This window comes from Pelodiscus sinensis, chromosome 20 (assembly GCF_052426305.1).
Source record: "Pelodiscus sinensis isolate ZL-2025 chromosome 20, ASM5242630v1, whole genome shotgun sequence".
Lineage (NCBI taxonomy): Eukaryota > Metazoa > Chordata > Testudines > Trionychidae > Pelodiscus > Pelodiscus sinensis.
In genome coordinates this window covers 21,004,940-21,031,512 of record NC_143071.1, presented here as the reverse complement: position 1 = coordinate 21,031,512, position 26,573 = coordinate 21,004,940, and the positions used below count along the sequence as shown (strand labels likewise).

At 42.4% G+C, this 26,573-nt stretch overlaps 3 protein-coding genes across 15 annotated transcripts in view; 1 reads left to right on the top strand and 2 right to left on the bottom strand.

Moving 5' to 3' along the window:
* MFSD11 (major facilitator superfamily domain containing 11) overlaps positions 1-15,732 on the bottom strand; it is a 56,166-nt gene extending 40,434 nt beyond the window's left edge. Inside the window, exons 1-7 of one of the 4 annotated variants that reach the window (XM_075903578.2) lie at positions 15,432-15,732; positions 9,351-9,521; positions 6,816-6,871; positions 5,924-6,031; positions 5,386-5,465; positions 5,190-5,286; positions 3,919-3,977 (exon numbers count right to left, since the gene is read on the bottom strand). In XM_075903578.2, coding sequence (XP_075759693.2) covers positions 3,919-3,977; positions 5,190-5,286; positions 5,386-5,465; positions 5,924-6,031; positions 6,816-6,871; positions 9,351-9,521; positions 15,432-15,458 — 598 coding nt within the window. In that variant the 5' untranslated portion in view covers positions 15,459-15,732. The other 3 variants (XM_075903579.2, XM_075903581.2, XM_075903582.2) reach the window with 3 other exon arrangements.
* Positions 15,733-15,887: 155 nt separating this feature from the next.
* On the top strand, positions 15,888-20,453 carry SRSF2 (serine and arginine rich splicing factor 2). 6 transcript variants are annotated; one of them, XR_012896796.2, is made up of 4 exons: positions 15,888-16,482; positions 16,814-17,124; positions 17,425-17,528; positions 18,199-20,453. XR_012896796.2 is itself a non-coding variant. In XM_075903586.2 (3 exons), exons 1-2 carry the CDS (start codon positions 16,121-16,123, stop codon positions 17,115-17,117), a joined length of 666 nt encoding a protein of 221 aa, XP_075759701.1. In that variant the 5' UTR covers positions 15,888-16,120; the 3' UTR covers positions 17,118-17,124; positions 17,425-20,453. The 6 variants fall into 6 exon arrangements, 2 of the variants coding, with proteins under 2 accessions (XP_075759701.1, XP_075759700.1); XR_012896798.2 differs by having other exon boundaries at positions 16,814-17,528; positions 18,199-18,310; positions 18,823-20,453; XR_012896797.2 differs by lacking the exon at positions 17,425-17,528 and having other exon boundaries at positions 15,889-16,482; positions 18,199-18,310; positions 18,823-20,453.
* On the bottom strand, positions 19,167-26,434 carry METTL23 (methyltransferase 23, arginine). 5 transcript variants are annotated; one of them, XM_089771956.1, is made up of 6 exons: positions 26,206-26,222; positions 24,887-25,080; positions 23,490-23,618; positions 22,019-22,256; positions 21,280-21,364; positions 19,167-20,410 (listed from the first exon to the last, which is right to left on the bottom strand). In XM_089771956.1, the coding sequence occupies exons 2-6, from the start codon at positions 24,995-24,997 to the stop codon at positions 20,260-20,262; spliced, it is 714 nt and encodes a 237-aa protein (XP_089628082.1). In that variant the 5' UTR covers positions 24,998-25,080; positions 26,206-26,222; the 3' UTR covers positions 19,167-20,259. The 5 variants fall into 5 exon arrangements, with proteins under 5 accessions (XP_089628082.1, XP_006136561.3, XP_014435724.3 ...); XM_006136499.5 differs by lacking the exons at positions 24,887-25,080; positions 26,206-26,222 and adding an exon at positions 26,297-26,434 and having other exon boundaries at positions 23,490-23,594; XM_014580238.4 differs by having other exon boundaries at positions 24,887-26,290.
* Between the last annotated feature and the right edge of the window lie 139 nt (positions 26,435-26,573).

Sequence of the window (26,573 nt, the reverse complement as noted above, 5' to 3'; positions counted from 1 at the left end):
AACATGCAAAGAGAGGGGGGCTGCTGTTCAAAGGGAAGCAATATCAGAGTGGCCATTGGGGGACAGCAAGCCTGCAGAGGAGAACTATCTTGCAGTGTCCCCTGGGAGCAGCCATATCTCCAAAGGAGTGGCCAGCAGATCTGGGACTCCACCACCTTGCCTATGAGCACCCCTTCCCCCAAACTCTTTCCCTACCTCCCTTCACATGGGCACAGCACCAGAGAGTGGAGGAGAAAAAAGGTCCCTGACAGCTGGGGGGAGATTGGGACTGGGAGAGGAATAGGGTTGCCAGGTGTCCAGTTTTTTACTGGACAGTCCGGTTTTTTGGGGTTCTATCCAGTAAAAATTTCCAAAAGATACTGGACATGTGCAATGTCCGGTATTCTCTGGTTTTCCAACTGGGTGCCGGAGGCCTGACAGGGGAGTGGCTGGGAGGCAGGGCGCAATCGGCGCTGGGAGCCCTGGTTGCATGTGAGGAGAAGGGGCAGCCCAGTGCGTGCTCCTGCGCGCTGGTCAAACGCGTGGTGAAGCTGCAGCTGGACTGACTCGTGCTTCGCCTGAACCGTGTGGGGGGCGGGAGCGCCTTGGGATCTGCACCACCTGGGTCAGTCCCACTCTCCACCGGCTGATACGCTCCTTCCTCTCCCCCTCCTCCTGGCCAGCCGGTTGGTTCTCCCTCAATTCTCCTCCCAAACTTCCCTGGCCAGCCCTGCTGCACCCAACCCCCACCCCTGACGCTAAATCTACCTCCTACCGGCCGGTTCCTCCTCCCAATCTTCCCCAACCAGCCCCGCTGCACCCCCCGCCAGCGCTGCTTCTGGCGGCCAGTACTTTCCTCCTCCTCCTGAGCTACCCTGGCCAGCCCTGCTCCCGCTGGCCGCCCTCTCTTCCCCCCCAATCTCCTCCGGCCAGCCCCGCTCCGCCCTCCCCCTACTGACCAGCTCTGCTTCCCGTTGGCTGTCCGTCGTCATTCCCCCCCCCCCCCTCCCGATCTCTCCCAGCCAGCCCCACTCCCCTCCCCATGAAGTGTGTCCGGTATTTTTTTTTAAAGACTACTTGGTAACCCTAGAGGGGAGAGAAAAGAGCCCCTTATGTTTTGGGAGGCTGGGAGGGAACAGAAAAGGATCCCTGGAGGCCAGGAAGGCTGGGGAGAAAGAGAAAAGAGCTTCTAGTGGCCGGGTGGGGTCTGGAAGAAGGAAAGAAAAGGGCCCCTGGTGGCTGAGGGACTGGAAGGGGGGGGGGGGAGGAGGGAGAGAAAAGGGCCCCTGGCCGGCAGCTGAGGAGAAAAGTCCTGTGCCTGGCAGGACGTTCTGCCCTGAGCCCCTCCTCACCTTCCCCCAACACTCACTCTTACAATCCTTCCCTAACCCCCAGTCTCCTGCACAACATCCCCAAGGCCTTGCCTTGAGTCTTGTACAACCCATACCATCAGCCCTGTGCCCTGGAGGACTTGAGCAACATTGGGTAAGTCTGCTAGTGTACCTATAGGTATTTTGGCTTAAAGGTGAACATAAAATTTTGAAAATAACATTTAAAAAAAACTATTAGGATTACAAATCAATAACAGTGTTTCTGTGCACACAGTTTTAAAAACAGTCTCTTATGTTCATGTGCAAACAACTCTTGTAGGAACCTGAAATAAAGTGTGGCAAGGAGGAACTGGTGTTCATGGGTACGTCTAAACCACAAGCCTCTTTCGAAAGAGATAGTCTAGACCAGTGGTCCCCAACACGGTGCCCGCAGGCGTCATAGCACCCGCGGGGGCATTTGTGTGCGCCCGCCAAGTGATTGGGGCTAGCCTGGCCCCAGGCGCATGCATGGTGCCGGAGCCGGCCCCGGGCACATGGCCCCGGGAGCGCCGCGAATTGGCCGCCCGCGCTCTGGGCGCGCGGCGTATGGGGGGAGCGCCAGCCCCAGGCGCACGGCGCTTGGAGGGGGCACCAGCCCCGGGCGCGCGGCGCTTGGAGGGGGGGCACTGGCCCTGGGCGCGTGGCACTTGGGGGGGCACCCCCCCCCCCCAAAATAAGCAGCAAAACTTGTTGAGCAAAAAACGGAACTGACCGGGGCCGAAAAACAGAAGATACCGGATGGACCTGGCTCTTCCTGGGGGATGGGGGGGGAGGAGTGCCGGGGAGGGAGGGGGGTTGGGTTGCCTTGCGTGCGTGCGCGCGCATGCACACACACCGGAATTTCTTGAGGCTCCCCAGTTTGGGAACGCATGTTCTAAATGAATAAATCTTCGGCTGCGTCTAGACTGGCATGATTTTACACAAATACTTTTAACAGAAAAGTTTTTCCCGTTAAAAGTATTTGCGCAAGAGAGTGTAGACGAATTTTACCCATCGGGCTTTCTTGTGCAAGAAATTAACTTGGCTGTCTACACTGGCCCTCTTGCGCAATGTTACTTGCGCAAGAGTGCTTATCCCTGAGCGGGAGCGTCGGAATATCTACACAAGAACCACTGATTTTGTACAGTACAAAGTCAGTGTTTTTGTCCAAATACTCACGGTCAGTGTAGACAGGTGGCCAGTCTAGATGCACCCTTCATGTTTTAAACATGTAAATAATATGGTCTATCAGATATTTGAGGGCATTTTTAGTACATAATACCGGAAACTCTCCTCTTTAATCAGCTCAATTTATTATTATAGTTGTGGGTTTTTTTCTGGGTTTCCTGACTATTATACTAAAACACAGGCTGTGTCACAGTTTCCATGTAAATTAGTTGGCTTCTCAGTAGACAACCACTGCTCACACAGCAGACCCTGCCTCCATCTCTTTACAGTAACTCAGGTCCCAAATGACCTATGTGCAACTCAACAGCTTTAACAATCTGTCTTTTATTCCATTGAATATGAATGCACTTTGCTCCAAGCTCTACACTGATTAGATTTGGAAGGCTTAAGATGACAATGTTAAAAAGCTTCAGGGAGTACCCGAGTTAGTTTGAACAGGATAGACTTCAAAAACAACAAATAGTCTGGTAGCACTTTAAAGACTAGCAAAACATGCAGATGGTATCATGAGTTTTCATGGGCACAGCCCCCTTCTTCAGATGACCAGAGTGTTGGTTGTCCAGAACTAAAATAAATAGCAGAGGGCGGGGGGAGAAGACAAGAAGAGGCAGTAGGTATAAAAATATCAAGGGGAAAGCTGAGCAGGAATGTAACAGGAAAAATAAAATAATTCAAACAGGAAATTAACCATGATGATCTGTATCAAGACAGGGAGTCCGACTGTTTGTCTGCACCAAGATACTATAATGGAGCAGGTAGGGTGCGAATTTACAGTGTAATAGCTATTCAAGAACAGCTTCCAATGTGGACATTCTTATTCCAGAATAACAGTCTTCCCATGGGGAACAATTACAGAACTCTGCAATACGCTATTCTGGTCAATTTCCCTCTCCATCAAGTTATGAAAGAAAGCGAAGGAAACAGCAGTTGTGAACACTGGAGATATTCATAGCTCTTTTATCATACAGCTTTACATAGTAAAACTGAAATATGGCCTAGAAAACAAATACAAACTTTATCTGTTGTTCCCTATTTTCTAGCTGTTACAACTATAGCTAGGTCTACATTAGCATTTTGCTTGGCCAGGGTTGTGAAAAAAACACCCAATAACCGACAGTTTCATAGACAAAAAAGCATTAGTGTGGACAGTACTATATTGGCAGGAGAATATATCCCACCACCAACATAGCTTCTGCCAGTCAAGTTGGGGTGGTTTAAAATGCTAGCGGCACAGGGGGATTACACAGGAGACCTTACAATAGCACAGTGTAGAGGTACAGCTGTACTGCTGTGAGTTCTGTAATGTAAACATAGCCTAAGACTGATTCCTACATCATTATTTTGTCCGTTTTTCATACATTATGATACAAAGCATTCTACACACAAAATAAGTAATACCAACCTGATATGTGTGTTTTCCCACGCCAAGCAAAGTATATATAAAGATTTCCAAAAAACAAGCTGAAAACAAAAAAGGGATGACACAGGAATATAATATTTATTATGGTAACAAATTATATATGAAAGAATAATATGGTGAAAATGTGAGAGAGAGAGAGGGTGTTTGTCCTCCCACTGTCAAACTGCTAGTCCCACAGAAATATAAAACAAAATTGAAGATTCACTTTCACAAGGCTAGCTCTACATTTCAAAGAGATCTAAGATACCAGAAATGACATTAACTTTTGCACTGTACATCAGGAGGAAAGATTGGTTGTATATAATCCCTACTTATCATTAAGTATTGTTCAATACCAGCAGCAATGCAACCTCCAGCTTTTCCTTTCATTTCATAGTTACTGGAGTACAACTGAATTACTGTCTGAGATGAAAAGTCTTCCTTGCACTCTTAGGCTGTCTCTACACTGGACCCCTTTTCCAGAAAAGGGATGGAGATGAGACAAGTCGGAATTGCAAATGAAGCGGGGGATTTAAATATCCCCCGCTTCATTTGTATAAACATGGCTGCTGCTTTTTTCCAGCTCGGGGCTTTGCCGGAGAAAAGCGCCAGTCTAGACGGGATCTTTTGGAAAATAAAGCCTTTTCCAAAAGGTCCCTTATTCCTGATTTTAAGAGGAATAAGGGACCTTTCGGAAAAGGCTTTATTTTCCGAAAGATCCCGTTTAGACTGGCGCTTTTCTCCAGCAAAGCCCCGAGCCGGAAAAAAGCGGCAGCCATGTTTATACAAATGAAGCGGGGGATATTTAAATCCCCCGCTTCATTTGCAATTCTGACTTGTCTCATCTCCATCCCTTTTCCGGAAGAGGGGTCCAGTGTAGACACAGCCTTAGGGTACATCTACATAGCAGCATTATTTCAGAATAACTGACATTATTCATAACAACAAAAAGCGCATCTACACTACAAGTCTTTATTTTGAAATAATATCGAGGTGGAAGACTTCTTACTCCAACTCATAGTAACCCTCATTGAAGGAAGAGTGTTCTTTCTGAAGAAGTGGGTTTTGCCCATGAAAGTTCATGAAAGTGGGCAAAAGAAGTGGGTTTTGACCATGAAAGTTCATGAAAGTGGGCAAAACCCACTTCTTCAGAAAGCTCATGATACTATATATATTTTTGTTAGTCTCTAAGGTGCCACAGGACTACTCATTGTTTTTAAAGTTACAAAACAACACAGCTACCCTTTTGAGACTTTTTAATAAAGGAAAGTTACCTGGACTGTAAAAGTGCCCAGAAGATTCCACTGTTTCTCCCAATGGTATTTTCATCTGAATTTATTGTCAGACAATTTCCCTGTGCAGTCCAAAGTACTGAAATTCAAATAAAAAAGTTGCAGAGAAAGGAGGAAAAATAGTTCAGAGAGACAAAATACAGTGAAGAAGCAGATACACGTTATGTGAAATACTTACCAGCAGCTGCTATCCCAATGAAAACAGAAGCAGTGTAGAAGGACCACGTGAATGGCTGGATAAAAACCGCAATGTATATGCTAAAATATAACAATGTATTATATTCAAATTGAATGTGAACATTGTCATGCTGATTATGCTTTTTAACCATTAGATTTGCTTCCTCAAAATCAAGTACTTATTCTTAAGATAGTTTTTAAAAGAATCCAAGTCAATATAATTAAAAACAATTTCTTATTACCCTAAGCATATACTGCTATTTTTTCTAGTACAGTAATTAGACTGAGGCTTGATCTTGGTTCTTTACTCCAAAGTCAGGCAGACCAATCAATGTGAAAATAACAAGATCACAGCTCTGGGGGAGGGTGAATGTCTCTGAAGTAACATTCTAAGGGACTCAGGAGCAACACTGATATCATTGCAAGAAGCCAAACTCTGCCCTCCTTGGTCAGTACAATTTCATGCATGACATGGTAGGTGAAGTAAAGGGGCAAGGATACACAGAAGCAGAAATTCTAGATTTCAATGAATTACTTACCTATAAAATACACCGCTAATAAACATGGATAATTGAGGTCCTACTACAGCAACAACTGAAGGTGAAATAAGATTTGATGCAGAGAACACTCCATAAATAATGGCCATGCTACACAAATAAATAATAAAGATGAATAAATATTTCAAAGGAAATTCAAGAGTGCTGGTTACTGTAGCTAATTTTATTTATTTAGAAAAGTTTTCAAATGATTCAAAACTATTACATCAAACATCATGTAACTGCATGATCTTATTAATCTACTTCTTTTTTCCCTTCTATTGTTATTTAACTTTGCTGCACCTTATCTTAAATTAGACTGTACACCTTTTAAGGCCAAGGCCAAGCCCAAGCCTTCCTAAATGACTGCACAGTCCTTGGCACAGTAGGGCCTTGATCATGACTGGGGACTTTGGTTGCTTTGCCAATACAATAAACATTAAAAAGAACCAGTTTCCACAGCTCTGATACCCTGATTTTCCTCCCATCTTTCTGATTGTTCCCTTCCATGTGACTGTTGAAATCTCTCCTGTAAGCTGATCTGCACAAGCAGACCCTGTGATCTATGTGGGTACAAAGGTCCACACATATGGAAGTTTGTAGGATCTGCGCCTCAGTTATCTGTTTTACTTTTCAAGAATTTCACAGACTGCATGACCCAAGATAAAAAGCAAAAACATGGCACTGTTTCTCCCTACATGGAAAAAGTAAAAAACAGGAATGTGGTTCATTTAAATAGGAAAAATTATGTAAAATTAAGCTTTCTTTTAGTATGATAAAAATGTAATTTTTAAAAGTGTTAATTCAGCAGAACAAGCACATCTTCATAATATTTCATCAAGTCTAGCTATGCCTTTTAAAGTAAGAAAAGAACAAAAATATTATGGTAAATTACCTGGTATAACCACTGCCATGAAAATCTGTGTTGTTCAAATTCGTGATAACAGTTTGCTGTGTACAGAAAATTATAAATAATAATACAGAAAGTACATTTTGTACTTTTAAAAAAAATCTAAAAATTACAGAGACAAATTAACATGAGAGAGCAAAGTTAGAACCGTTAATAACAATGCCCAAGGAACTAAAAGTAATTTAGAAATGGCAATTAAGTCATGTAACACTTACATGAGGAAGTAACTATTATGCCCATTGTATAGTTAGGGAAACTACTGCATCTTGTTCAGATTCAATGACAGTCAAGAACTGCACATCAAAACTCTGATTCTCAACTCCTTAATTACTCTACACTCTCTTCTCTTTTTAAAGGAGTAGTATGCAAGCCTTTGAAAGCCACATTTATTAATTACAGCCTAAGGCCCAGATCCTCAATGATTTTTAGGTTCCCAACTTTTGTTGATTTCAATAGAAGTTAGGAGCTTAAATAGAGGGATCTGGGACTAACTCCCATTATGGATCTAGAGCTCTTCCTTCCTACACTCTCCCTCTGTCTACAGGTTTTCTGGTTTGCTCATGGGGCAAATGCAATTTGAACTTTGGAACCTAAGTCCTGATTCATTCACTGCCAAACAATGGGTATTACTTATGCTTGCAGACACTTACATTTATGAGACAAGGTCAGCATCTCAGTGAGTTAGTATCTTTTACTGGATAAGCTCTCTCTCTCTCTCACCAACAGAATTTGGTCCAATAAAAGATATTTCCTCACTCATCTTGTCTCTCTAATATCCTGGAACAAACATGGCTACAACAACACTGTATTCCATTTTTATTTATAAAAATTCACCACAAAATGCTTGGGGTGAAACTGTTCATTTGAAACAATAACTGGTATTTTGTGATTCTACAATGCCTTTAGATCTCAAAATATTTCACAGACATTAAAAAATTAATCCTCCCAACACCTCTTTAACATAGACCATAATAAGCCCCATTTTTACAGAATTGGAAACTGAGACATGAACATGGTCTGTCGCAATTAGGAACCAAATCTCTATTTGCAAACTCGGTCCTGAGATTTAGCTACAAGATCAGCCTCTCTTATGAATAATAATACCAAACATTAACTATACAACATAGTAAAGCAATTTGTATATACCGTATTTTCCGGCGTATAAGGCGACTGGGCGTATAAGACGACCCCCTAATTTTCTAGTTAAACCATAGGTTTTCGCCTATACTCGCCGTATAAGACTACCCCCCCCTTAAGAGGCCAACCGGCAGCGCCCCAGCTGCTCTGCCCCAGGATCCACAACAAAAGCCTGGTCTGCTGGTGGGGGGGGCGCACTAGCTGCACCCCTCCCCCTCTCCAGCAGACCAGGGACACGGGGAGCAAAGCCGCAGCGGCAGCGGGGTCCCGTGCCTCCCCGGCTTTGCCAGAGCAAAGCCTCAGAGGCGCGGGACCCCTCCGCCTCCCCGGCTTTGCTCCCGGTGCCCCTGGTCTGCTGGGGAGCAAAGCCTCTGAGGACGCCGGCAGCGGGACAGCCGCGGCGCATCTGGGCTGTCCCGCTGCTGGCTTCCCCCGAGACTTTGCAAAGCCGCGGAGGGGCTCGGGCAGCGGGGCAGCCCAGGCGCGCCTGGGCTGCCCCGCTGCCCGAGTCCCTCCACGGCTTTGCTCCGCGTCTTCCTGGTCTGCAGACCAGGGAGACGCGGAGCAGCTTTTCTCGCCCCGGAGTACACGGTCGGCGGGACCGCGAGATCCCACAGTCCGTGTCCTCCGGGGCGAGAAAAGCCCCGTTCGTACCTGCAAGTTGGGGACTGCCTGTATGTTTATACCCGGCGTATAAGACGACCCCCGATTTTTGGGGGATGTTTTTTAAGTATAAAAAGTCGTCTTATACGCCGGAAAATACGGTATCTATAAATAAGGAATACCTACTGAAAATAATGAGAGTGTTTCTAAATATGGCAGACATGTTCAATTTGCTTGCTTGCATTAAAGTAGACAAAGACTGGCAGTAAATTATTTAGTGAGATGTAAGGTGACTAGGCAGTTCTGTCAATTGTGACAGTATGACCACTCACTGTATTCATATTCCTTCAATCTCCAGCTTGTAATTACATAGAGAAAATGTAAGATTAGGAAGATTCATCAACCAGGAGAAAATAGGTGACAAAGTTACAAATAACAACACCCAAGTCAATTGTTTTAAAGCAAAATTATTTAAAAAACCCTCAGAAACATGACATGATACAGATTAATTCAATAACTGGGACATATAACTGACAGAGCAGATATTATTTAAAAGTTGAATGTCATTCATTAACTTATTTTTTGGTCTAAACCACCATCACTGTTTTACTCTCATAAAGAAACAGATTACTTAAGCATCTATGCAAATTCTAAATCAATAGAAACACAGATAAAATGTAATGTTACCATGCCCTTTGGATCCCTTAACAAAACCACTGTTAGAATTGGGATGGCTGAAAGAAAGGAAAGGATGTGGAGTGTACGGATACTTGTACTTACCGCAATATTTCCACAAGTTTGGAAGGCAGTAAACATAAACATAAAAGCAACTCCTAACATAATTATGTTAAAAAGCTTTTTTGGTTTAGGAGACATTTTGTTTTTCTTTAGGAAGTTGTGCTCTTCAGTCCGGAGAAGTTCTGTTTTTCTTCTAAAGCTTCCTTTTAAGTTCTGCCAAAAGAAAAAGAAAAAAAAACCTTCAGAAAGAAATGTTATGTAAAACTAATAGTTAAGTGTTAAAAATATTCACTGACTAGTCAAGAGGTCTAGTGCTCCACTGTAAATAAAAAATAAATACTAAAACAAATGCAATGGTTTAATAAGAGTTGTGAAGATTATTTAGATCCTTTCTACCTTTCACATGAAGATATCCAAACAGGGTGCAGTGTATTATTTCTTCGTGACATCCCTTCCCCCCAGTAGTTTCCCACCAGCTAAGTTAATAAATCAGCTCACTTCCTTGTCACAATTGCTTGAATCAGATTTTAGTCAAAAGACATTAAATCACCTGACAAAGGAAAGAAAAAGACACTCATACACACAAACCATGTCCATTCAGGCTGAGCAGGAAATAAGGAACATTTCACAACCCATGTCAGCTGATTCAAGCTAGATGCACTCTGGGAGATGCAGTCTCAGCAATCTTTGACTTTAAAAAGAGTAAATCTATTATATTACTTAAAATAACAATAGTATGTTTGTGCTTCTGTAAATAATATTCTGAAACCTTTAGCCAATAATACTTTGAGCAAGAAACCAAATATCTTAGAAAGTTGTCTTTTAAGAAAATTGTCATCAGTCATGCAAAAAGCATTCATAAGTGAAGACTGAAAAGCTTAGTGAATCCTTCCAATAAACACAAGAGAAATGAAAGGAAATATTTCATTGTAACTGACACACATGCACAGTATCTCTCATTGTTTCTGTTGTTGGTCATTCACACTGAACAAGAAGTGAAATAGCTGTCTCTATCATCATTCAATATTTTGCCTTCAAATCCTTCCAACATAAAACCTATTATTTAAAAGCTAATATATTTATGCATTGAGTTTTGTAATGTTTGTAAAAAAATAAGTAATCCTAAAGATCCTATTTTAGAAAGTGAGTAAAGTAGGAAAAGGAAGTCAGACATCTCATATTAAGTCTACTCCCACTTCCTACTATTATTATTTTGCACTTTTATCAAAAGACTACGCAGAGACACCAGTCAAGATTGTGCTAACTGCTGTGCACTCACATACAAAGACATAGGGTAGAATTGGGCCAGCTGAAGTTAATGACAAAAACTCCCATAGACTTCAGTGAAGTCTCATGGTTTCACCCAGCATTTGTTCCTGCCTTAAAAGGCTTATCCAGAACACACCCTTCCAACAACAGCTAAAACACTGCATTACTTATTCAATATTAAGATTTCTAAACTATTATTTTGCAAAACTGTACAGCATTTTATCTGAAACTAGAACCACACTTACACAAACACAACAAGTGATTTGTAGGGAGACTCCCTGTACAATTTTGAGGGGCTCACTGTAAAGCAGATTTTAGCATCTCTCTTGACATGAAATATTTTGTGGTGTGATTCAACAAGAAATTTTAAATCTTACTGTTCTGTGTGAAATGAATAAATAACAAGAAGCAATAAAACACATAAAAATAAGTGGTACATTATTCCCTTAATTTAGATTTCTCATGCAGGAAATATCTTGCTTCTTGGTTTTATGTCAACATTATTGCTGAGGCAAAGCATCTCTTCATGGCCACTGCAGCTCCAGTAGCCACACCCAGAAGAGGAAGCAAAATGCAGGACAATGTAGCACTTTAAAGACTAACAAGATGGTTTATTAGATGATGAGCTTTCGTGGGCCAGACCCACTTCCTCAGATCAAATAGTGGAAGAAAATAGTCACAACCATATATACCAAAGGATACAATTAAAAAAAATGAACACATATGAAAAGGACAAATCACATTTCAGAACAGGAGGGGGATGCAGGGGGGGGGGAGGAAGGAAGGTAAGTGTCTGTGAATTGACAATATTAGAGGTGGGGAGAGTGGGATGTTTGTGAGTTAATGGTATTAGAGGTGATAATTGGGAAAGCTATCTTGATAATGTGTAAGATAGTTCAAGTGTTTGTTCAATCCTCTTTGGAGAGTGTCGAATTTTAACATGAATGACAGTTCAGAGGATTCCCTTTCAAGTGCAGATGTAAAAGGTCTTTGTAGCAGAATGAGGAGTGCATGTTCCCCACCTGGGGCAGGCTCATGTTCATCTGTTCCCTGTGTTCCCGTCAGAGTGAGGAATGAAGCAAACTGCATTTTCCACTTGCTCCCTGATGTAGGGGGACAGCTAGCAACATCCCTGTATGTATTGGGGGTGAGCTTTAGCCCACACTTCCTAAAGAGCACCTGGGGATGAGAGGCTCAAGGCTGGGGCAGTCCTGGAGGGGTGTGGGAGGCCGGGAGACAGGCTTCCAGCCAGCCTCTTTCACCTTCCTGCTGATTCTGTCTCTTTTCTGTTCGGTTTTATGAGAAAGAATCCCATTTTCTTGGCACAACTAAACCCTTACTTTGTTTTAAGTTATAAGAGAAAGCTGTATACTAAATTTGGTGGTCCTAGCTCCTACTCTTTAGGAGGAAAAGCTTCAGAGGGATAGCCAAGTTAGTCGGTAACTAGATAAACTTAAAAAATAACAAATAACCTAGCAGCACCTTAAAGACTAACAAAACATGTAGATAGTATCATGAGCTTTTGTGAGTACAACCCACTTCTTCAGATGAATGAACACCATTTTTTCTATCTAGGAGGAGTTCTTGAACACACAGACAGACAGAATCTCACATATGGCAGATTTTCACTACTGAGTATTTATTAAACAAAGCACTATACGAAGAACAAAAAGTAAAATCTTAATACTAGCTTTTAAAAATCTCTCCTTCACACTGTAATCCCAGAGATCTTTGGAAATGAAGTCTCCTTCATTTCAATTTATTTTCTTTTTAAACAAAGTAATGTCTAAAGGTCACAATCATAAACATTTAATAATGAGCTACGTAAGTATTAGTCATTATTATTATTGTTAGTAGTAGTAATAGTAGTAGAGGTATTATACTAGTGTAATTGAAAACAATGCCAAATTTCCCACTTTCACACTAACACTGATACAGCACCACAGGTTAGTGAAGTATGGTCACAGTCCAAGTATGGATAGGCAGATTGTATCTCTTCTATACCAGTTTGAGAAGGGATAGATACTGTGACCAGATGTCCTGATTTTATAGGAACAGTCCTGATATATGGGACTTTGTCTTATATAGGTGCCTATTACCTCCCACTTTCCTGATTTTTCACATTTGCTATTTGGTCACCCTAAGTGTAGACAACTGAGAAGTAACAATTCCAAATTCCAGTCTATCTCAGTACTCTCCCATTGTGTGCATCTAGACTACATTCCTCTTTCGAAAGAGGAATGTAAATGAAGGAAATTGAAAATGTAAATGAAATGCAGATTTACTCTTGCGCTTCATTTGCATAATCACATCTGATTGCTTTTTTTAAAAAGTTTTCGGGAAAAAAAAGGTAGTCTATATGCGGTTCTTTTGGAAAAAACTTTTTCAAAAGAACCCTTATTCCTGAAAAAATGAGGTTTATAGGGTTCTTTCAAAAAAGGATTTTTTTCGAAAGAACCGCGTCTAGACTGCTTTTTTTCTAAAAAACCTTTTTTGAAAAAGTGATCGGACGCGATTATGCAAAGGAAGCGTGAGATTTGTAAATCTGTGCTTCATTTGCATGTTTGATTTCCTTCATTTACATTCCTCTTTTGAAAGAGGAATGTAGTCTAGATGCAGCCACTATTGCTACCATCCCAATAAAGAAACTACCAGGATATGTTTGGGAGGGAATGCTACTTTCACACACTATGGCAGGGTGGGATTTGGCACTTGAATGGGATACCCCTTCCCTGACCACAGTATAGTGGCACGGAGTGTGTTTGGCAGGGAAAAGAAAGGGAAGGAGTTTTACACAATACCCGGACACCAGGGGCAGATGACCATTTTGCGGGGCCCAGAGCAGCACAATTTCGCGGGGGCCCCCTTTGCCACGGCGCATGCACGGTGGCACCACACGCATGTGCGGTGGTGCCACGGCGCATGCGTGGGGCTTCTTGAAGCGCGGAGCTCAGGGCGGCTGCCCCACTCGCCCTGCCCTATATCCGCCCCTGCCGGACACTACACTTGCAGCTTGAGGTAGAGCCTCATGCTATCCTTGAAATAGCAGAACAAGTGGGTATGAATGTGCTGAGAGTTTCAGTTTGTATCTCCCACACTATGTGGATTCAGTAGTGGAGGGTTAAAATGACATTTTCTGCACCCAGGTTGAAAAGGGAGAGCATGGGCATGTAGGCAGAGCCCAAGCATAATTTTTTCAGGCAGGTACAAATTTGTAACAGGGGCCCTGTCCTGCACACACAGCACAATTTGCAGCCTGAGCTGCGCTCCACCCTCCTTACATTCAGGTGCAGGTAAAATGTACTCTTCCTCCTATGTGGGGGCTCTGTATGTAGAAGGATCCTTAACACCGCTGCACCAGCATTGAGTTTCGTGCACTGACCCATACAGTGGCGATCCACAGGACTTGACCAACAGCAGCGAAAGCCGCTCGCCAGCCCCGCATTGCGCATGCGCACGCCGCCAGTAAACGGGGCGTGTGGCTGAAATCTAGTCGCCATGGGCGAGTAGATTCTATAGTCTGTCGAACCCTGGCGATCCATGTGCGGGGAAGAAATGGGGCTTTAATGGGAATGGCTAGCATGACAGCTGCATGTGTGTGCCCAAAAGGGGCATATGATAAGGGCTCCCATCCCGTAGAACACTGGTCACCAACCAGTAGATCGGGATCTACTCATAGATCTTGGTCTGTAACAGGTGATCCTAACTGGTTTGGCCAAGAGGTTACTGAGCCCAGCACTTCCGTTTCCCCCCACCCTCGAGACTGCTGCACGTCTCCTGCCTTTTCCCTTGGAGCTGTCTCCTCAGGAGCCTTTGTTTTTCTGTGCGGGGCAGGAGAAAGAGAGGAGGGGGTGCTAATGTCAAGGAGCCCCCTCTCCACCCTGTATCCTATCTCTACGGGGGGGTGGGGAGGTAGAGGGGGCCACAGGACTCGGGATGGAGGGAGTTTGCTGAATGCTTTTGGAACTGGTGCAGGACCAGGGCGGGGGTGAGCCTGCCTTAGCCCCACTGAGCCACCTGAGGTAAGCAGGAGCCACCTGAGGTAAGCAGTGCCCAGCTGGTGCCCACATCCCAAAACCCTACCCCAGTCATGAACCTTCTCCTGCGCCCCAAACCCCTGCCCTAGCACCCCTGCATCCAAACACCCTCCCAGAACCTGCACCTAGAACCCCCTCTGGCACTCCAATTGCCTGCCCCAGGCTTAGCTCAGAACTCCTCTCACACTCCAGATCCCTTAATCCAAGACCAGAGCACCCCAGCCCTCTGTCCCAGACTGGTGAAAGAGATCGAGGGTGAGGGAGGGAGGCTAGAGCGAGCAGGGCCAGGGCCTCAGAGAAGGGGCACAAAAGAGGTGGGATATGGGTATCTGGGCTTGAGGTAGATCTTGGATTGCAATTAAATTAAAAAAGTTAGCTCCTGCTTGAGAAGGCTGGAAACCACTACCATAGAACCAGAGCCCCAGATGGTGCATGCATGGGGTGGGTTCCAGCTGCCCTCGCTGCCAGTATCTCCAGGGTTGCCATGTGGCCAGTTGTGAACCAGACAGTCCAGTATTTGAGTTTTCTGTTCGGGAAACAAATTGAGAAAATATAAATGTCCGGTATTTTCTAAATAAGATGTAATGCAGATTGTGATGTCATGTCAAGTGTGTTTTGTATTTTTGTTGAAACCATCTCTAAAGCGGGTGGCTCCTCACTGACCAACCCCCAATACTGGTGACTGTGCACAGTCACTGCAGCTTGGGGTGAACTTTGCTATCACCTCCTCCCGTGCCCTGGAGCCGGGTTCCTGTCCTTGTCATTCATACACAACACAGCCTGGCAGGCTCACACCTTCCCTCCCCCTCACACCCACCAGCCCTTTCTGCTGATCGGCCGCCATTTTGAAACGTTTCCTTCCTCAACTGCTCCGCGCTGCTTCGGCACGGGAGGCTTCGCCCAGAAATCCCGCGTTCTGTGGAGTTTTCCTCCTTTCCCCACGGCACGAACATTCACTCTTAATCTTTGTCCCGATTTTCAGGCCACATTTCTTTCAAAATTTCCCCGCCTCAGACAATCCCTTCCGGGGTCACGGCTTAGCGGCCCCAACGGCCCCTTTGTGGGATCGCCGAATTATTCGTTTAGATTCGGACACACCGCAGATGTTTCGCAACCGCTTCCGTAAACCTCGTAAAAAGATGAAAAATAATGCAGCAATCGTGTTAGGAACGGAGAGAGCACGAGAGGCGCGCGCGGAGACCCGCTTCGCTTCCGGGTCAGAAGCGGCCATTTTGTAGCGTTAAGTAGGAGGGCGCGGGCTCCACCTTGTTCATTTGCTAGTAGCAGCGGGAAGAGGCGGGTGGTGGCTGTGCTGTATTTGCCCTCCCACATTCTCGGCCTCGCCTTTACTGGGCTGTTTTCTGTCGTTTTCCAGATTTCTGCCCTGAGTTCGGGCCCGCTTCCTGGCTTGAGGACCCTCAAGGCCAGACCCGCTACCGACTCTCCTGATCGCTTCGCCCGGTTTCTCTTTTCAGTACCGCCGCCCCTCGGGGGCCTCTGCCCGCCATGAGCTACGGGCGCCCCCCTCCCGATGTGGAGGGCATGACTTCCCTGAAGGTGGATAATCTGACCTACCGCACGTCTCCGGACACGCTGCGGCGGGTCTTTGAGAAGTACGGGCGGGTGGGGGACGTCTACATCCCCCGAGACCGCTACACCAAGGAGAGTCGCGGCTTTGCCTTCGTCCGTTTCCACGACAAGCGCGATGCCGAAGACGCCATGGATGCCATGGACGGTGCAGTGCTGGATGGGCGGGAGCTCCGAGTTCAGATGGCCCGTTATGGGAGGCCACCGGACTCGCATCATAGCCGCCGGGGTCCACCGCCGCGTCGATACGGAGGTAGCGGTTACGGACGCCGCAGCCGCAGGTGAGGATCAGGCGGAGGCGGGGAAGAAGATTGCTTCCCCGGGGCGATAAAGGGCTGGGGGGGGGGAGCCTGGGGAAAACCACTGTCCCCAATGTGACGCGATGGGGGAGGGGGTTTCCTAGCTGGGAAGGCAGGATCGGCGCGAAAACTCAGTTCTATAGAGCCACGTGGTGGCGGGAGGGTTCGGGGTGGCTGGTAGGCCCAGACCACTTCCTCGGAATAATGGCGTTTCGTAACCGCCACGAGGGGGGGGGGGGTGTTCCGCCCTGACTGGCCCAGCCGTATCGCTCTTTTTTTTACGTCTAACTGAGTGATTTTTTTAACGTTCTAGCCCCAGAAGACGTCGCCGTAGCCGATCCAGGAGCAGGAGCCGCTCTAGGTCTCGCAGTCGATCCCGCTACAGTCGGTCCAAGTCCAGATCCCGCACACGCTCCCGATCTCGCTCCACCTCCAAGTCTAGGTCTGCCAGGAGATCCAAGTCCAAGTCGTCATCCGTCTCCAGGTCCCGATCCAGATCGAGGTCCCGATCCAGATCTAGAACCCCCCCACCAGCCTCAAAGAGGGAATCTAAATCTAGATCCAGGTCTAAGAGCCCCCCAAAATCTCCTGAAGAGGAAGGAGCTGTATCCTCTTAGGAAAAAGGTAATGTAGTTGGAGCTCTCTGCATGTTGCATGATACTTCATAATAGCAGTTACTGGGGTGTATTGGGATAGTTCTTACCATCTTAAGAAACACTGAATCCTAGTGGGACACACTGTTAGCGTTTTGAGTAGACTTTTCAGTTACTTGGTTAGGAAACTTTCTGCAGGGGACATTTTCATGTTTTTTGTTTAGGGATTAATGGTTTGGTTTTAATAAAATATTGTATGAGACGCAACCTATTAATGAAAATGACTATTTCTTGCTGTTTTTATCCAACATCTGCATTTTCCCCTTTAAAGCTGCGGTCTCCTGTTTGCTAAAAGAATATTGGCCAGTATTGCAGATTTTAACTGATTTGGCTGATCCTCCAGGGACCAGTTTCTGTGGGCGTGTTTTGGAGCAGGTTTGTCTTTAAAAGTTAAAGATACACTATCCTTTTATAATCGAAAATCTGTTCAGTGGTCATTGTACTGACTGAAGGTAAAGTAATTCTAGAAGTGGCAAATGCAATGCAATAAAAAAGGAAACTGGTTTTTCCTCGAACTTTAGAGGCATCTAAAAATATCCTGGGTGGGGAAAGGATAGTGTGTCTTTAACCCCTCAAACTATTTGGTCCTGTTTTTAAAATGGAAATAGGTATGAGAACTGTGAGGTTAAATAATTAGATTAAATTTCATGGTAGTGTCTCTTATTGAATGCCAGTAGGAAAATTGAGATTTTTACAAAATAGTATACAAATGTTAGTATTCATTATAACTTATATGGGCTAAAGTCGAGTAAGTGTATGACTTTCACAGCCTGTTGCTTGCTCTTCACTAACTCAGTTTAAACTAAGTGACTGTTAAAACACTTCGTCATGATCATCTTTGAATTTTAAATTTGGCCTTTGAAGAGAGGCAATATGGTGATAAGGGGGGGGGGGAGAGGGGAGCACTGCACATAATCCTTAATAAAACTTAATTTAATTAGACAAAGCCAGTTGAAACGCAACCAGAAGCATACTTGAAGTCATCCAGGTAATTGGGAAGGTGCATGGTGGAATCCTGACTGAACTGTTTTCTTTTCAAACCTAGATGCATCAGATAAATGAGAAATCAACATAAAGGACACATCTGGGGTGGAAGATCCTTTGAATCTTCAGTCCATTGGAGAGACCCCAGGCACAAGCAACCAGCTGTTGAAAAGGTTATTTTGTAACATTTTTGTCTTAACTTTTTACTTGTTTTAAGTTGAGCCTCAAATGGCAGACTTTACATTTTATGTGCCATTTTGTTGCTGTTATTCAAATTTCTTGTAATTTAGTGAAGTGAACGACTACCGATTTCATTATTGGCTTGGATATTTGAGGTAAATTTTCATTTTGTTTATATAGTGCTGACTTGTTTGACTTTTTAAAAAAAACTAATGGCAACTTAATTGATTGCCTCAAGTTTCATGTTGAGGAAACATGCAGCCATTACATGCTGAATAGCTGACTGTCAAGGAAATGTTTTCCAATTTGCCTTCATTCCTTCAATAAAATTCTGCAAAACTTCTTCAAATGTAAACTTATTGTAAATGCTATTTACTTGGAATTAAAATAGTATTGTCTGTTCCAAATTTGTATAAAACTTTTTTCAGGTGACAATTGATTTTTGAAAAGACTGTTTTATCAGACTCAATTCTAATCTCTTCTCTTATGTATTTTTGTGCACTAGGCGCAGTTGTGTAGCAGTTGAGTAATGCTGGTTAGCTGTTAAGGTGGCGTGTTGCAGTGCAGAGTGCTTGGCTGTTTCCTGTTTTCTCCTGATTGCTCCTGTGTAACGATGCCTTGTCGTGCAGAAACAAATGGCTGTCCAGTTAATTAATATGCCTGACAACTGCACTTCCAGTCACCCGGGCCTTGCATAAAAATAATGGAGCATACAGTGAGCACATCTAGCTGATGATATACACACCTTATTTTTTCCAGAATGGTAAATCTTACCATCTACATTTATGAACTTGCATATAAAATATAATAAGAGCCAATGTTTCATTCCTTTGTAAGTACTGATTGGTGTTGTGTTTTTTTTTTTTTTTTGCTTATGACATGTACTATAACCACTGTCCCTGTAGTTACTATTAAACATTTTTCTTGGTGTTGACTTTTCTCAATTTAGTGTCTGAGTCTGCATTTATTTTTAGCTTACTAAAATCTCAGCAATTACACTGTGTGAATGTTTAACTTTGACTTCTTTAAACCAGGTAGACTACAATTTTAACAAGGAATAATTTCAAATATAAAGTTTAGTGCATCATTTTAGCAATTTTAAGGCTTTTTTGTAATACAAACTTGAAATATTGAAACAAGGGGCCAAATGGCTGCTTAGACTTGTTTGTTAAAAGAATAAGTAACCAGCACTGATTTGCCTTTGTGCCAGCTTAAGTGACAGTTGCTAATCTTGAAGTATTGAATGAAGTTCTAAATACTATACAGTATAGAAAACCACTTTAACAGCATTTTGTTAATGTGCTTAAAGGTTTTTTTAACTCATCCCAGTTAAATCTGAAGATTACATTATCTGAGGACTTCCTCTGTACTTTGAAGACTGCATTCCATTTAAACTGCTTAAATTGAACAAGATATACCTGTTCCAAAACTATTAATACTAAAATGTCTACAGTAAATTGTGGGCTGCTGAACTAAAATTTTGATCACAATTCTTGCTGTGCATATAATAAAGGATTATCTGCATGACACGAACATGGTTCAAGAGCATTAAGGTCTAGTGAATTAACTTTAATTGGAAAATAGGTATAGTAGCTGTCAGGTTTTTACATTAAAGAAACTACAATTTAGCCATTATAACTTCAGCTAGAATATGTATATAATTTTTTGCCAGAACTTCATAACACCTTTGTCCTGTAGCTGCAATGCAATTCAAATAGAAGCAAAATTCATTTTTATTCCATTGTTAACATAACTTAAGTAATTAGCTGAACACTTTCAATAGATCTTACTCATACAGTGTGTAAAGAGAAATGCCCCTCATGCTACAATCAGTGGAGCATGATAAATCCATTTTTAGAAGGATCAGTGAAGGAAACAGTTTTTTGTAATCCATGCTTCCAGCCAACATACTTAATTGAAAAACTTAGATATAGGTTGCTTCTTATAGGGAGATTATCATCATTTCTATAGTGTGCCTTCCTGGGAGAGGAGAGTTAGCCAAATGTTCCTTGTCAGCATTAAAAGACCCCAAGGGAATGTGGACATTCTTCAACTTCCATTTGTATAGTAAAGCTTCAATAGACCAGTCAGAACTGAAGGAAAAAAGTAATCTTAGTTCAGTACTTTTTCTGTTTTTTAAAACAAGGCAAAACTACATGTTACCCACTTTAACCTCTTAATCTGTTGGAATAATTTAGGGGAGTAGTGGATAATGTGGCTCATTTACATCCAATGGTAGGCTATGTACAGGGTGAGGAGATTCTGTTCATTCATGGAGGGTTTTTTCCTGATACTAAAAATGAGGCCGGGCATGTGAAATAAGTTATGTATACCACAACTTCTAGGTATACAAGTGCAGCTAGCAAAACTAACCTATCTGGGGAAATGTCTTCAGATCCATTCACTAGTGTAGGTTGCCCCTCATTCCAAGCCCTTATTTGTTAAAATTCCCTGTAGCTGCAGAGTTGTTCCTATCACATCCAGTTCTTTCCAATGATGCCAACCTTGTCATCTATGAACTGATTCATAACTACTCTCACTTGACCTCCTGTTAAGGATTAAGTTAAATGTAGCCTAAGGAACTGTGGTCAGTCTGTATAATTGCAAGCAACTCACTATGCCTCATTGAATATGTGGACTTTATAACATGTCATAAGCTGAACACAATCTTAACAAGGGCCCTGATTCTGACATCTATTACAGGAGCTTTCTAAATGGGTTGTGATCCTTCAGGGGTCATGCAATTACTTGAGGGGGTACAAGCATCAGTCTGTCTACCCCCAAACATTGCTTCACGTCCATCAATTTTTAAGCAATTTATAGATGCTGTGTGGAGGGGCCCCCAGTACAGAAGTTTAAGAATCACTGACCTGTAAATTAAGCAGAGTCTAATAGCCCAAACAATATTGTTGACTCTGAAGCCATAAGACAAAAAACAAAAGCCAGTTTCTCTTGAGATTACCTTCGGACCTGATAAGTAGTCCAGAACTGAGCAGCTGGATTCCTTTTCATCAAGAAATACACAGTAGTTAAAATATCTTCAAAATCTGCATATAGATTTTAAATGATCAATTGCGTGGTTCTATGCATGCTAAAATATACCATGACAAACAAATAATGGACTAATGACCGTAAATGTGTATACAGTTAACGTTAAATGAGCCCAGGCTCATTAAACCTTCATGATTACATGCAAGGCCACCCCCATGCTGGAGAGGGGAGCTGCCTCCCCCTGCATGTAAACATGTAACCACTTAAATTTTTAGCAGTTACACATTTATCTGAAACATTTTAACATCCCTATTTGTAACAACTTAAATCTAAAATTGTCTATGGATACCTATGTTTGGCGCACAGTTCTACAGTAACATTCAACAGTTGTTTTAAGGCTAAGTTTAAAGCTCAACCATGGTATCAGTTTTCAGTTAGCTATTCGGTATTATTTTCTAAAGTTTGCTTTTCTTTTTACCATAACTATTATAATGTTCATCTGTCTTCATGGAATATATATATTTAAACTCAAACCCAGAAATGACTTTATTCAAGCATGCATTAATTTTGAGTTCATTATCAATGTTTTCTTAATGCCAGCCACAACTTGTTTCCCTTTGGAATTTGTCAAATATCATACTACCTTTTCACTTTCTCTAGCTTATTACATACATTTAAGACATTTGATGTGTTTATGAATAGTCACTAACCTTCAGGCTCAAAAAATACATCAGAGGCCAGAATAATGTCTATTTCAGGCAGAGAGAGCAGATTGGGAGATATTTGTCCCCATGTGAGTCCTATAATGTGTATCCCTAGAAGGTTATTTATTTGACAGCTTCGCTCACAGTTCTCCAAGCACTGAGGCAACTCTTCAGTATCTGTCAGTATCACTTCAGCACCACATTTAGCAGCTACTATACCAGGTAGGCTCACACCTGCTCCAATCTAAACAAAGTAAAAACAAAAATCCATGAACTATGTTTAATGCAAAGGATAACTGAAGCATGGAGGAATATATTCTATATCTTGTCTCAAGTTGTTTAATGATGCTATTATTTAGTGAATATATAGTAACTTTACAACTACATGTTCAGCTCTGAACTGACCTTGCTCAGGAGAATAATATATTTGGGCTGTATCTAGACTGGCAAGTTTTTCCGCAAAATCATCTCCTTTTGCGGAAAAACTTGCCAGCTGTCTACACTGGCTGCTTGAATTTCTGCAAAAGCACTGACGATCTCATGTAAGATTGTCAGTGCTTTTGCGGAAATACTATGCTACTCCCGTTCGGGAAAAAGTGTTTTTCCGAAAAACTTTCGTGCAAGAGGGCCAGTGTAGACAGCAGAGAGTTGTTTTCCGAAAAAAAGCCCTGATCGCGAAAATGGCAGTTGGGGCTTTTTTGTGGAAAAGCGCGTCTAAGATTGGCCATGGACACTTTTCCGCAAAAAGTGCTTTTGCAGAAAAGCGTCCTACCAATCTAGACGCGCTTTTCTGAAAATGCTTTTAACGGAAAACTTTTCTGTTAAAAGCATTTCCGGAAAATCATGCCAGTGTAGATGTAGCCTTGTATTTGATCTGTAGCAACAGTAGTACACCACAGATAACATTTAAGAATGTCAGGAATGCTATCTGTTTATGTTCTTGTAAATATAATGAACTGGATGGAATCCTACATGCTGAAACATACTATTGATAAAGCTTAATCCTGCAGATAAGTAAACTTTAATTTAACAGGAAGTACCTTCAATGGCTCATAACTGCTGCTTCTATAAATAAGCCTGCATAAAATAGCTGCTTTAATTATGATGTTATTCCTTTGAGTATTTTGCAATTTTCCCAATGTTTGACCAAATGAATGTGCAAACTAAACTGTCTGTGAATCTCTAGCCACAAAAAACCAAACACACAAAAACCAGTAATTTGACAAATTGGATTAGTGATTAAAACATCTTAAGACACATGGGCAGAACAGAAAATAAGAAAAGCCCAAGGCAGATCATTATCTAGGATCAGCTAGAATTATATTAATACTGAAAGGGAAACAGGAAAAAAACAACCTGTAACTCATCTAAATTAAAATGGAAATAAAAACTAAACAGATTTAAGATACAGTACCATGATCTTACTAATTTTAAAGGTAATTTTATATGATCAAAAATCTTTCACAATTACTTTTACCTCCAAAATTCTCTTGCTAGGTAGCATTCTTCTGTGAAACCACAGGTACTGAGCAAGAACCACAGCACAAGGCCAAACGTACATGCCATATTGGGAATCCAGGATCTGAAACAATAAGCTCCTAATGATCTTTGGCAGCACCACAGAGCATTTTGAAAGAGGAAGAAAAATATTAATGAATTTTTACTCTAGCCCTGGTTTGAACATTCATTTTGGACTTGATCCTGAACTATACCTACTTCAATTGACCTGTTATTTTTCTGCTCACATGTATGTAATTGCAAACAAATTGTACTTCCCTACTATTAAATAAGCTAGTTTGCATATGGCTAGAGCTTTCCCACTTGATTAACAAAGACTTGCCTTACACTCCTGGTTAAGTCTTTACTAGTCTAGAAAAGTTAAGTATTCAGTGACACATCTCTCATTTTGCTTTGGGATATTCTACAATTTAATGTTCTGGTTCTGGAATCTTCACTCAACTAAGTAGTCCTGCAGCAAGCGAGCACAGTTAGGCACATATTAGTAAGGAATGCAAGATCAAAGGGAATTTGTTACATTTTTATTCTGAAATTTAGCTTAGATTTACTTATTCTTGATTTCATCCCATTTTTCCTGGTTGAAGAGCTCTCCTACAGTCTTTAGTGAAGCAAAACTCTTCTTATAAAGTCAGTTGTGCCCAGTTATGGTGATTCAGTGCATTTTATAAATATGGATCATTGAGTCTTCATGCTTTGAAGTAAATGAAGGCCCTCTGTATTTGAGTTGTGTAGACAGGGCTAAGGCACTTATTGTCAAAAAGGCAGTTCACTAGCTGAACTAAACAAGTGAGCACTAAATAGGTTCTTTATTTTTATTTTGATATGTTTTCAAATAGCATTTTTACCATTTTAAAAATATAATTCAATTGAAAGTTAGAAACCTAGGGTGTGAACTATTTGTTCGCATTTAATGAATATAAAAAATAAAATTAAAAAACAAAATAATTAATTGGTCATTACCTTCCATAGCTTTCTACAATTTTAAGCTACCAGAAAAGTAGAATAATGAATTCTTTGTTAGAGTTACATGAGCACTTAGGAGCCATATGATTTGTAAAATTTACTTTCAACTTTCCTTGAACCCATCCTCCCTTTATTTTTTTGCAGTAATGCCCAGAGGTTACAATCGGTATAGGTGATTTCTGCTATAAAGGAGCATATTGTGCATCTGAAGTTATTGGACTGGACAAGCACAAAAGATGAAATCCAGGGAAAGAATGCAAAATCTAGGCCTTTTCTTATTAGAAAAAGATCTTATCCATCCCAATATGGCTCTCATTTCCTGGTTTGGGGAGGAAGGAAGGAAATCAGGCTGCACAACGAACTGAAGGGGAATATGTGTAAATATATCAGCACCTCAGGAATCAGTACCACCAGTTCTTGAGTCGGCTCTTCTCTTTCTTGTTCATCCTGCTCTTTCGTAAATCTGTATTCCTTAACACTGAACCGCGGGCCTTCTTCGCACATTGCAACCACTTCTCTAGCCAGGAGACGGCTGCAGAGCACGCACCCTCCTCTTCCTTCCCCTGCTGCTTTCAACCGTGAGCTGACTGACACCAAAGCAGACCAATCACAGGCAGGAAGGTTTAAGGCCGCTTCTTGCCAAATTCCAATTACAGGCCGCTGGGTGAGAGGGTTATGAGTTCCGGGAAGCTAAAATGGCACAAAGGTTCGCCCCCCTTCCCGAGGTCTCTCAGAATCATGCCATAGAAGATTAGGGTTGGAAGAGACCTCAGGAAAACAACTAGTCCAACCCCCTGCTAAAAGCAGGACCAACCCCAAGTATAGCTTCTTCCCAGGACACATACTGAGTCTCTTGCAGTATGATTTTGAAACTAGGGTGACGGTGACCAACAGAAAGTGTGACAAATTGGGATTTTTTTTCAGGAGGGGGAGAGACAGTTGCCTGTATGAGACACAGCTGCTAATATTGAAATGAGCCTGATAACATCCAGAGGTCTGATCATCCTAAATCCAACAGGAAAAGAAAAGCAAATTTCTGAGCTGCTGCCCAGACACTCCTTCCCCCCGCTTTAGGAAAGCAGTAAAGATTTAATTTGCTGTGGGAATCTGAAGGCCAAATACTGAACTCCCTCCCAGTGATAGATTAGCAGGCATAGGGAATGCAAGATTTGACCTATATATTATTACATCATTGTGGTCATTTTTTTCCTAAAGAGGTTGAATGAGTTTTCTATTAGTGTATGAGGATCTCTATTCTAGCTATATACTGCCCAGAAGAATTTACTACTCAGTTTGTGGGAAGTTACAGTAATTAAAGAGTTTGATCCTGTGACACTCAATTATGTGAGAGAGCATCTGGAAATGTTTTTCTCTTGTAACACGGGATCACAAAATGGGTAAGGCTAAAAACTGCTGATCCTAGTGGAATCATATGAAAAACAAAGTTTTTTTTTCTTGCCATCACTAAACTCATGCTAACTTAAATGAGAGTTTTGCCAGTGTTGTGTTTTAACACTGTGCAATTTTGCCCTAGCTCTGAATGTATTTCAGCTGGTATGACTTAACACCATCTCTTTACATTTACAGTAAAGGGAATTCCAGACAGAGTTCCATCCTGCAATCCATGATATTCAGAATCTACTCTGATTTCCATCATTCCATTTTATTCAAAGTTTCAAGTTCAAAAAACCCATCCCACATTTCAGACCTACACTGAAAAGATCACGTTGCTACTGAACCAATGAAAACACTCGACAAACGGCTAGAAGCTCAGCTGCTGCAAAAGGTAAAAGTTGATCTGACCGTGTAGTGATTCCAGGCTCCCTTTTAACCTTCCAGAGCCCCAACCCAAGAAAAGCTGAGCCTCCTGACTTCCCTAGGATGCAGGGTGCTGCTCAGTCTGCAAGGTCGCTGGGGTGAGTGGAAGAGGAAGGGAAAGAAACCAGGGGGAGGGAGAAGTGGCGTGCAGAGCAAAAGAAGGGAGGGTGGAAGAGGAAGCTGCCCTGCCTCTGACGTTTCCTTCCCAAGATGGCGGCAAGGACCCCACCTGTCAGGGTCTGGCAAGGCCAATCGTTGCCAG